Source organism: Ipomoea nil, unplaced genomic scaffold, assembly GCF_001879475.1.
Source record: "Ipomoea nil cultivar Tokyo-kokei standard unplaced genomic scaffold, Asagao_1.1 scaffold1361, whole genome shotgun sequence".
Classification (NCBI taxonomy): domain Eukaryota; kingdom Viridiplantae; phylum Streptophyta; class Magnoliopsida; order Solanales; family Convolvulaceae; genus Ipomoea; species Ipomoea nil.
This window is the reverse complement of record NW_017617789.1, coordinates 345,508-358,064: the sequence shown is the minus strand read 5'-3', so window position 1 is coordinate 358,064 and position 12,557 is coordinate 345,508. Positions and strand designations below refer to the sequence as shown.

At 34.0% G+C, this 12,557-nt stretch overlaps 1 protein-coding gene across 1 annotated transcript; it reads left to right on the top strand.

The window, feature by feature from the left end:
• Window positions 1–1,543: 1,543 nt before the first annotated feature.
• On the top strand, window positions 1,544–4,369 carry LOC109185904 (ethylene receptor 2-like). Its single transcript, XM_019335880.1, has 2 exons — window positions 1,544–3,413; window positions 3,490–4,369. Exons 1-2 carry the CDS (start codon window positions 1,686–1,688, stop codon window positions 4,030–4,032), a joined length of 2,271 nt encoding a protein of 756 aa, XP_019191425.1. The 5' UTR covers window positions 1,544–1,685; the 3' UTR covers window positions 4,033–4,369.
• Window positions 4,370–12,557: the final 8,188 nt, after the last annotated feature.

Genomic DNA, 12,557 nt, shown 5'->3' with positions numbered 1-12,557 from the left:
AAAGATGCAGAGAAAATAGTGATAATTTGCAATATAATTATATGATGATATAATTTATTTTTAAAATGTGAGAAAGTGTTATTATAGAAATACAGATAATCTAAAGTGTATTGAACTGGAATAACGCGGTATCTTTAATCAATTAGAAAATTCAAATTATATTTGTAAACCATTATTATCCCGGAAATGATGGGGATTGGGATACCTAATTAAGGAAGTGTAGCCCTGGATTATTACCCGATTTGCTTTACACGTGCTTAGTCCGAATCCGGTTTACACTAAACCCAAATCTAAAACCGGTAGTAAATAAATAAAACCAAGAAATTCAATAATAAATAATTATCAATCCATTTTTTAAAACATAAAAAAAAAAAAAAAATTTGTAATTAAACAAATTAAAAAATGCAACTATTTTGGGAGTCGGAAGCGGAGGTTTTTGATTCAATCAAAAAGTGCGTCCAAATTCGGTTCATGTAGGGTTGGTGGGTCCCACCCTCCCTCACCCTTAGATTTCCCCCTCTCTTTCCACCTGTCTCCTTGCTTTCTCTTTCTCCCAAACAACGGCGCTTAAAACCTCTCTCTCTCTCTCTCTCTCACTGTCTGTCTATATACATATATATGCATACATGTCTATGTGCTTTGTTTGGAAGGATAAACAGTCTTCATAGTCATCCCCTGCCCAGAAACCTCCTATAAAAATCTTGAATCTTTAGCAATTTCCTTCGCAACCCATAGAGTTTCTTTGAATCTTTGTATTTGGGTATTGCGGCTATGGGTGGTGTGGAGTAAATGTGTGAATTTTTGGTTATGGTAGCTCTGTTTCGCACGCTTCTCTGCTGCTGTTGATGCTCTGTATATTGCCGGGTTTGATGAACGAGGGCCGGGTACAAATGTGGTACCCGGTTTGTGTATGACGGTGCATTGATTTAATGACTTTTCTGCTATTTTGGGGAAAAAGTGTAGTGTTCTTTTTTCATTTCAAAGCAATGCAGGGTGGAAGTCTATGTGAATATAGAGATTGGATAAGGATTTGATGGTTAGAGCTCTGTAAATATATATATATTTATTGTACACTCTTATAAAAAAACACACACATATATATACAGCCATGTATGTGTACTATGTGCGTGCATTTATTTGTGTCTGCATGTGGGGGTGAAGGATAAGATCTGGAGGCTGGACTGGGTTGGCTTCTTCTGGGTTTCCAATGTCAACTGGAGGTGGGTGTGGGTGGTGGGTTTTCAAAATTTCTGGTAAAGTTTCAATCTTTCTTCTGTATATATGTAAACATATCTATGGTTACTTGTGTTTTCTTCCTTTTGGTGATTATGGTAGGAATCTTGGCCATAGGTTGTTTTATAGTTCTTATTCATCTGTGTGTGTTATTGAATGAGGGGAAATTAGTGTTCTTGAGCTAGTTGGTGTTTTTACTTTTTAGTCTTTGGTTCTGCAAATCAAGGTATTGATGAAATATTCTACTGAGAATTGTATGTGTTTCTTGATTTTTGGTATTTGTATGTTATTAATTTTTTACTTTTCTTATGTAGTGAGTGCTATAAATGCTGTTTGATGAGTTTGCAAGTGAGCACTGATGCACAAATTGCCAATTGACCTGTATTGAGGGGTCAGTGGAGAATTTGGGTGTGTTTGATGAATAGATTGAGGAGTTTAGTGGATTAGATACAATGTCGAAGATATTCGCATTGAGGGTGTTGGTTTGGGTTTCCCTTGTGGCATTCACAGTTGCTGATAATGGGTTCTTCAGATGCAACTGTGATTATGATGGGTTTTGGAGTGTTGAGACCATTATGGAGTGCCAAAAAGTTGGCGATTTCTTGATTGCAGTGGCCTATTTTTCCATCCCGATTGAGCTTCTTTACTTCGTTAGCTGCTCCAATGCGCCGTTCAAATTGATACTTGTTGAGTTCATTGCCTTCATTGTTCTGTGTGGAATGACGCATTTGCTCATGGGTTGGACTTATTATGGCCAACACTCGTTTCATTTGATGCTTGCGCTTACCATTTTCAAAGTCCTCACGGCTTTGGTGTCGTTTGCTACTGCTATTACCCTCGTCTCCCTTATCCCCTTGCTGCTCAAGGTGAAGGTACGAGAGTTTATGCTGAAAAAGAAGGCTTGGGATCTTGGTCGAGAAGTTGGAATGATAAAGAAACAGAAAGAAGCCGGGTGGCATGTCCGGATGCTCACCCGAGAGATTCGCAAGTCACTTGATCGACACACGATTTTGTATACGACTCTTATAGAGCTATCGAAGACGCTGGATTTGCATAACTGTGCGATTTGGATGCCAAATGAGGAGAAAACGGAAATGGAGCTGACTCATGAGGTGAGAGGAAGGAGCTTCTTGGATGGGCGTAACTTCCCTATTCCAGTCCTCGATCCAGTCGTACAGGAAATTAAGCAGAGCGTTGAAGTGAAACTACTCGACCCCGATACACCGCTTGCTGTTGCAAGTAGTGGGGGAGTAGGGGTTTGTGAGCCGGGAAGTGTGGCGGCGATACGGATGCCAATGCTGAGGGTCGCAAACTTTAAGGGCGGGACCCCTGAGCTCGTCCCGCAATGTTATGCTATCCTCGTTTTGGTTATCCCCGCTGGACAGGGTAGATGCTGGGGCAACCAGGAAATGGGAATAGTAAAGGTCGTGGCGGATCAAGTTGCGGTGGCAATTTCCCATGCTGCGGTGCTCGAGGAGGTCCAAAATATGCGGGATAAATTAGAAGAGCAAAACCGGGCTCTTCATCAAGCACAGCAAGGTGCTTTGAGGGCCAGTCAGGCTAGGAATTCATTCCAGATGGTCATGAGCAATGGCATGAGAAGACCTATGCACTCGATTTTGGGTCTGCTCTCGGTTTTGCAGGACGAGCAATTAAATCCCGAGCAGAAACTCCTTAGAGACGCCTTGTCGAAGACCAGCAATGTCCTCTCGACTTTGATTAACGATGCAATGGATACATCAACAAAGCATAACGGAAGATTCCAACTTGAGATGAGATCGTTTCAATTACATTCTATGATCAAAGAAGCTATCTGCCTTGCCAAGTGCCTTTGCGCTTTTAAGGGCTACGAATTTGCGGTTGAAGTGGACAAATCTCTGCCTAATCATGTTATTGGCAATGAAATTCGAGTTTTTCAGGTAATTTTGCATATGGTTGGAAATCTACTCAAGAACAGCGGTGGAGGGTGCATCAAATTCTCCATAACCCGTGAGGGAGGAAATGATTTAGGATGGAGAAAGTCGTCTAGTGAGTATGTTCATATCAAGTTTGAAATCGGGATTGTCGGTAATAGTTCTCAGCCCGAGGGTGTATACAAAGGTTCACAATGTAGCGAGACATTTGGCCGGAGGGAGGTTGAAGAAGTTCTAAGCTTCACCGTGTGCAAAAAGCTAGTTCAGGTATATTGATTCTCTCTATCTCTCTCGCATTCTTGAATTATGTTTCAGATTGTAAACTGACTTTTATAATACGAAGTTAATGCAAGGAAACATCTCGGTAGTGCCAAATCCTAAGGGCTTTCATCAAAGCATGGCAGTCGTTCTTGCCTTTCATCTCGGGCCATCCACTTCAGGCATGTCTGGGTGCACCGAATCTTCCAGTTATACACACCCGAGCTCTCTTTTGCCCGGGCTCGAAGTTCTGTTAGCCGACCATGATGGTATCAACAGGGGAGTAACCCGTAGGCTGCTCGAGAAACTGGGGTGCAACGTTTCTGCAGTTTCAACCGGATACGAATGTCTCGGGGCTCTAGGAACTCAAGTATGCCCATTCCAAGTCGTCCTTTTGGACCTTCACCTGCCCGATCTCGATGGTTTTGAAGTCGCCATGAGAATTCGCAAGTTCAGAAGCGGAAGCTGGCCACTGATCATCGCTCTAACTGCAAACGATGATGAAGATGCGAGTGAAAGATGCATTCAGGTCGGGATGAATGGTATTATTCGTAAACCGGTTATTTTGCAAGGAATCGCTGATGAACTTACCAGAGTCCTGTTGCTAAGAAGCAGAAGCATTGCATGATAAAGAATATGATGCAATGTCCTCAAATCATAATAAAAAGTATTAGAGAATGAAAGCAAGTATAGAATATATTATGTTCTTCTAGTCATAATATTTAATATATATTCTTTTAATTAGCATCATTGCCTTCTAATTTTTTATACCATTAGTTAGTATAGTTGATGGAGTAGTGGACTGATGAAAATTGATATGAAGTAATTAACTTAAGTGTACAGTATTCAAAGCAGTGATGAGAAACTCCCAACATTTCATTTGAATGTGGTCTGATAATAAGATCACTGTTCAAATGTCTTATGCCACTTTGCAATGGCTAAGATCACTATTCACTTGTTTTTTTTGGAATTTGAAGATATACCCACCAACCAGTGTATTATCATGTCCTTTTGAAAAGAATGAGGATGTGTTTTATTGACCTTGTTGTAGCATACCTAATGTTAGCATTTAAAAGACTTACAAGCCATTCATTCCACATGTATATATGCAGTCTTATGTACAGTAGAAGTCAGTACTGTCATAAATGTGACCTGCAAATTGCATAATGTCACTGCTCAGTGTTCAATTGGTTCATGAATGGTAGATTGTGAACATGGACACATGATCAAGTCTTGGCAGTCCTAGTATAAGAGTTTTACTTAATGTGGTGAGTTCTTTGTGGACACCAAACACTAATTCTCCCACCTAATGAATTGCTAAGTCACTGTATCAGGAATTCAGACACATGATCGAGTCTTGACCGTCTCAGTGTGGGAGTTTCACCCAATGTGGTGAGCTCCTTGTAAACACCAAACATTGATCCTCCCACCTAATGGGCTGTTGAGTCACTAAGTTGGATACGCAGACACATGATTAAGCATTGACGGTCAGAGTGAGAGTTTCATCCAATGAATTGAGTTCTTTCGGAACACGACACTGACCATCCCACTTAATGGGCAGTTGAGTCACTGTACTTGAAACACTATCACCAAGGAACCAAGGCACCAACGCTTACCAATAAGCATGTCTAAACATGAGACTTTGAATGCTAACTCGATTACAACGCCCACACTTAGATGTCTGATCCGCTTTCGCCATTAATATAACACAAGTGGGATGTTGTTACAAAACTTAGTTGTTGGTATTAGGACTCTACTGAGTTTGAGATATACTGTGACTCTATCTTGTATATATTGTATTTATTGTTGTATACTAATATAGTTTTATCATAATCAAATCACAGGTTCTCATATGGTATCAATAGTTCAGAGTTTCTCTGCTATGGTTGACCGGCTTCTGACGGATCTGTTGCGGTTTCATCTGAACGGATTGTCTCTGATGTACTTGCTGCTACTCCAGTGTGTTGTTACTACGAGCTCCTTGTCTATGGCACATCATTTTGTCAGCTTTAAGTTGACTTCTCGTAATTTTTTGTTCTGGAAGACACAACTTGTACCGTTTTTTCGGGGTAAGAACTTGATGAGATTTGTTGATGACTCATTGGTATAATCTGACCTCATGATCTGTAAGAAGCAGAAAACAATAGCGCGTTCTTCTACTAAAGCAGAATACAAGGCTCAAGCTGATGTTTGTGCTGTGGTAATGTGGCTTGTTTCCCTCTTGCGTGAGCTAGATGTTGGCTCTGTTCCTGTGCCTAAGTTATGGTGTGATAATCTTGGAGCAACTTATATGTGTGCTAATCCGGTCTTTCATGTCCGAACCAAACATGTGGAGATAGATCGACTACCACTTTGTACGTGATAAGGTAGCTGCTGGTGATATTCAAGTGAATTTTATCTTCACGAAGGATTAAATTGCAGATATTTTCACGAAGCCTCTACCGGCTCCTCATTTCTCTTCTTTGTAACAAGTTTGAGGTTGCTCCATTACCATCAACTTGAGAGGAAGTATTAGGACTCTACTGATCATTTTGAATTTGAGATATACTGTGATTCTATCTTGTACATATTGTATTTATTATCGTATAATTTTATTAATTAATCAAATCACAGATTCTCATCGTTGGAACCTGATGCCATTTGTTTTGAACATATCAGCTAGCTATCATAACTTGTCAACAACTTAATTGGCTGATCATAATCAGGCAACATGTTTTGTGGTAGCAGCGCGCATACATGAAGCATGATGCATGTATATCATATATTCTTTCGGTTAGTTACGTTGTATGGTTGTGAAGAATATAATGAAGATTTGCGTCTCTAGGTACATGGAATGTTTTGTTTTTGGGATCCACTACTAGTACTTGGGAATATAATCCATTAGAGGTGGGGAGAACATGGGTCAAAGATATGTCTCACGTTGTGCGTGCTTTTCGATCTGTTAATTATGTGGCAAAATCGAAAACCATATATGCATGAATTTGGTAATGTTACGTACATGGTCTGTCTTTTATTTTGTCTATCATCTTTCGTGCTCTTCTGGTCCACATACCTCATGCCTCCCATACCCTTATACCCCCTCAACCAACCTATGAAAATGTTTCAACGTTTTCACAACTTAATTACCTCCCTTGGATCACCATTTTTTATCCGAGTTGTACATGTACTCCCAAATTTTATTCACCCAAATTTACTTTCTGATGTAGCGAATTCTGATAGGTTATTTTCTTCATGTGGGCCCTTGTAAAAGTGTACATCAATATTTTAATTGTAGGAGTAAAAGTTAGGAGTAGAGAATATGAGTACTATAGTATTTTCCTTTTTATCCTCATTTTGAGACTTTTCAAATCCTTCAAAAATCCATTTTCTTGGCCAATTGTAGTTGTATGGGGCAAATTATACGTGGACCATGGTCCAAAACGGTGCCGTTTTTTTTTTTCATTTCTTTTAATGAAAAGAAACGGTACTCGTTTCACGCTGCTCTACGTAAAGTAGCTCTATTTGTATCACATATTCAGTTTCATTTTATATACACTATAGTTTCATTTCAACATAACTACAGTTTCATTTCGATATAATTACAGTTTCATTCGACATTATACACTCATATGTGAAACTGTTATTCAGTTTCATTTTATATATACACTGTAGTTTCATTACAACACAATTACAATATCATTTCAATATAACTACAGTTTCATTGGACAATATACACTCAAATATGTGAAACTGCTATTCAGTTTCATTTTATATACAGTGTAGTTTTATTACAACATAACTACAGTATCATTTCTATTCAACTACAGTTCTATTTGACAATATACACTCAATATATGAGATATTATTCAGTTTCATTTTATACATACTGTAGTTTCATTTCAACACAACTAAAGTATCATTTCAATTCAATTACAGTTTCATTTGATAATATAAAAACAATATGTGAGACAATTTCATTTTAGATATACTATAGCTTTATTTTGTTATGAACACACAAAAAATACGGGCTCTGTTAAGATATAACGGCCGCCGTTTCTTTACTTAAAGAAACGGCGCCGTTTTTTGTCCATGGTCCACGGTATAATGACTGATTTGTATGGGTTGTGCGGTGACTTATAAGGTTGAGTCCAATATGTATCTTATAATTGAAATGTACAATAACTACTACGCATGCAAATATAATGAAATAAAGATCTGCATTCGCTACTAGCTATAACTCTTAGCGTAATGGAAAACGTCTAATCCTAATAATTGACATAATTTTTGTCTAGTGATAAGTGTTTGATAGTGACAATTGGTATCAAAGCAAGTTTTTATATATTGTTATGCAAGTATAATAAGAAACTAAAGTTACGTCTTTGTTACTAGTTATAATTTTTGGCATAGTGGTAAATGCGTTTGATCCAAATAGTATGAAGTGGGTATGTGTAAGGTTTTTTTTTTTTTTTTTTTTTTTTTTTTTTTTTTTTTTTTGAATGCGGGCATGTGTAAGATTTAGGTCAATGAAATCAATATATTACCTTATTCTATCTTTTGTCACTTAAAGTTTAATTTCTACTAATGCCGTATATGTTGATTGGCTAACAAAAAATGTGGAATCATAATCTTTTTTTTTTTTTTCAGGAGATTATTAGAATATGTGACAAAAATAATACTTTGCATAATTATATTGTTCTACATGCATAATATATTCATTGATGTTTTTATTTTTATTTTTTAATATAAATTGATATTTTGGCCCACTAAATATAAAGTTTTCATGGGATCATTTAGACCCCATTAGTTACCTAGTATTATCGCCCTTGTCATTACTTATAGTCCCAAGGCCTTGACATATGATGCTCCTAAATTGGGAGCAACAAAATGTTTAGTGTTTTGCCAGTAACTATTACATTGAATGATGTGGCCATTGGTATTGGACATTTCTTTTCATCCTATGTAACTATTGCATGTTAGACAATGAATACATGTTAAAGTCTCAATAATTTATTAGTAATCAATCAAAATAACAAAAAAAATAACATAATGAACAACATGCTGACATGCACTTGTCTTAATATGCATGTATATTAGTTTTTGTGTGTGTACAATTATATTTTTTAGTTGGTATAACGATTATTATCAGTATTTCTAGTTTTAATGCATTTGTCATTTAGCGTTTTGATGATGAAGACACATCGAAGAAAAGAAGAAGTTGCAAAGTATGATTATAAATTTGCTTGTTATTTTAATTAATTAGATTCCATGTATGACTTAAACGTACACTTGATGATAATGTTGTATGTTCGTTATATATATATATATATATATATATATATATATATATATATATATTGTGTTTGTATCATGTGTGAGCTGCTAGGTTGGTTACAGCCCATGACATTTCTTGTGGGGTGGACTTTTATACGAAATTGAAAAATGTACTATGTTTTAATTAAATGTCTAAGCTAGTAGTTTGACTATACATTTATGTTTATGTAGAGGGAGGTTCAATTGAGAACATGGTCTCCCAGTAAAAATAATAGATCACGACCGTTCATCAGGATTCATTAATGGGTGAGAGTTTTAATAATAAAAAATATTCATGATCAATTTTATAATTATTGCAAACTTTCAAACTTGTAATCTATACTATATACTATATATAAAAACAAAATCCTGGAATTTTAACTTCCCGCCCAATTCCTAAAAAATCTCTCTTCCTAATAAAATATATTGATTTCTACTTTTTCATTCGTACAATAATTCTGCGTTAAAATTCTATTATAATATTATAAAATAGTGTAATACAAACTATACTATATATAAAAACAAAATCCTAGAATTTTAACTTTCCGCCCAATTCCTAAAAAATCTTTATTCCTAATAAAATATATTGATTTCTACTTTCCCATTCGTACAATAATTCTGCGTTAAAATTCTATTATAATATTGTAAAATTGTGTAATAGAATCTATCTATATTATATATAAAAACAAAATCATGGAATTTTAACTTCCCGCCCAATTCCTAAAAAATCTCTATTCCTAATAAAATATATTGATTTCTACTTTCCCATTCGTACAATAGTTCTGCGTTAATATTCTATTCTAATATTATAAAATAGTGTAATACAATCTATACTATATATAAAAACAAAATCCTGAAATTTTAACTTCCCGCCCAATTCCTAAAAAATCTCTCTTCCAAATAAAATATATTGATTTCTACTTTTCCATTCGTACAATAATTCTGCGTTAAAATTCTATTCTAATATTATAAAATAGTGTAATACAATCTATACTATATATAAAAACAAAATCCTGGAATTTTAACTTCCCGCCCAATTCCTAAAAAATCTATATTCCTAATAAAATATATTGATTTCTACTTTCCCATTCGTACAATAGTTCTGCGTTAATATTCTATTCTAATATTATAAAATAGTGTAATACAATCTATATACTATATATAAAAACAAAATCCTGAAATTTTAACTTCCTGCCCAATTCCTAAAAAATCTCTCTTCCAAATAAAATATATTGATTTCTACTTTTTCATTCGTACAATAATTCTACGTTAAAATTCTATTCTAATATTATAAAATAGTGTAATACAATCTATACTATATATAAAAACAAAATCCTGGAATTTTAACTTCCCGCCCAATTCCTAAAAAATCTCTATTCCTAATAAAATATATTGATTTCTACTTTCCCATTCGTACAATAGTTCTGCGTTAAAATTCTATTCTAATATTATAAAATAGTGTAGTACAATCTATATCTATACTATATATAAAAACAAAATCCTGAAATTTTAACTTCCCGCCCAATTCCTAAAAAATCTCTCTTCCTAATAAAATATATTGATTTCTACTTTTCCATTCGTACAATAATTCTGCGTTAAAATTCTATTCTAATATTATAAAATAGTGTAATACAATCTATACTATATATAAAAACAAAATTCTGAAATTTTAACTTCCCGCCCAATTCCTAAAAAATCTCTCTTCCAAATAAAATATATTGATTTCTACTTTTCCATTCGTACAATAATTCTGCGTTAAAATTCTATTCTAATATTATAAAATAGTGTAATACAATCTATACTATATATAAAAACAAAATCCTGGAATTTTAACTTCCCGCCCAATTCCTAAAAAATCTCTATTCCTAATAAAATATATTGATTTCTACTTTCCCATTCGTACAATAGTTCTGCGTTAATATTCTATTCTAATATTATAAAATAGTGTAATACAATCTATATACTATATATAAAAACAAAATCCTGAAATTTTAACTTCCTGCCCAATTCCTAAAAAATCTCTCTTCCAAATAAAATATATTGATTTCTACTTTTCCATTCGTACAATAATTCTACGTTAAAATTCTATTCTAATATTATAAAATAGTGTAATACAATCTATATTATATATAAAAACAAAATCCTGGAATTTTAACTTCCCGCCGAATTCCTAAAAAATCTCCCTTCCTAATAAAATATATTGATTTCTACTTTCCCATTCGTACAATAGTTCTGCGTTAAAATTCTATTCTAATATTATAAAATAGTGTAGTACAATCTATACTATATATAAAAACAAAATCCTGAAATTTTAACTTCCCGTCCAATTCCTAAAAAATCTCTCTTCCTAATAAAATATATTGATTTCTACTTTTCCATTCGTACAATAATTCTGCGTTAAAATTCTATTCTAATATTATAAAATAGTGTAATACAATCTATACTATATATAAAAACAAAATCCTGGAATTTTAACTTCCCGCCGAATTCCTAAAAATTCTCTCTTCCTAATAAAATATATTGATTTCTACTTTCCCATTCGTACAATAGTTCTGCGTTAAAATTCTATTATAATATTATAAAATAGTGTAATACAATCTATACTATATATAAAAACAAAATCCTGGAATTTTAACTTTCCGCCCAATTCCTAAAAAATCTCTCTTCCTAATAAAATATATTGATTTCTACTTTCTCATTCGTACAATAATTCTGCGTTAAAATTCTATTCTAATATTATAAAATAGTGTAATACAATCTATACTATATATAAAAACAAAATCCTGGAATTTTAACTTCCCGCCCAATTCCTAAAAAATCTCTATTCCTAATAAAATATATTGATTTCTCCTTTCCCATTCGTACAATAGTTCTGCGTTAATATTCTATTCTAATATTATAAAATAGTGTAATACAATCTATACTATATATATAAACAAAATCCTGGAATTTTAACTTCCCGCCCAATTCCTCAAAAATCTCTCTTCCTAATAAAATATATTGATTTCTACAATAATTCTGGGTTATAATTTTATTGTAATATTATTAAATTGTGTAATACTATTCCTATTCTAATCTATATCTATTTTATATATCAGTGTTGCAAAAATCGTGTCGCTGGCCGCCGCGAGGAAGGCCGGAATCGGCCTCCTCAGCGGTCGCCTCGCCGGCTGAACCGGCCTTTAATTTTTATTTTTTATTTTTAAAGTTGTAAAGCGTCAAAAGTTCGGCAAGGCATAACTTTTGACTCCGTTGTCCGTTTTGGACAAATATTTTTTTGAAATCGCGTATTTTTTCGATATCTATCCACCGCAAACTGCCGTAGGCGGTTTGGCCCACCAATTTCTAAAAAAAAAATACTTTATTAAAGAGTTTCTAAGAAAAAACTATGAGAACCTTATGTTTCATTAATGAATTTTTAAAATTTTTAATTAAATAATTGTCCCGTGCATTATTTAATAATCTTTCTTTATAATTGGTCAAATTATTTAATTATGGTAAATTTGGGAATAATTAATGATGGTAGTAGAAATCCTTCAAGAATATAGAATTGAACAATATTTAATTATTGTTTTATTATTATTGTGACTCACGGAATACAAGAGTTAATGCCATTTTTGGTCCTAGACTTATTGGGGCATTAACACTTTTCATCCTCCATGATAAAAATTGACACTTAGTAGCCACTGTTATTGATCGTTGGATAGTTTTGATCCTCCGTCAATGACGCCGTTTGTTGACCGTGAATTAGAAGGGTTTTTTCTGTCTTTTTATGTTCTAATCCTTGTATTTCTCCATCCATTGGGCACTGCTACATCCATTTCTTCAAACTGAGGTTATCCGCTTTAGTCCTTTCTAACATTA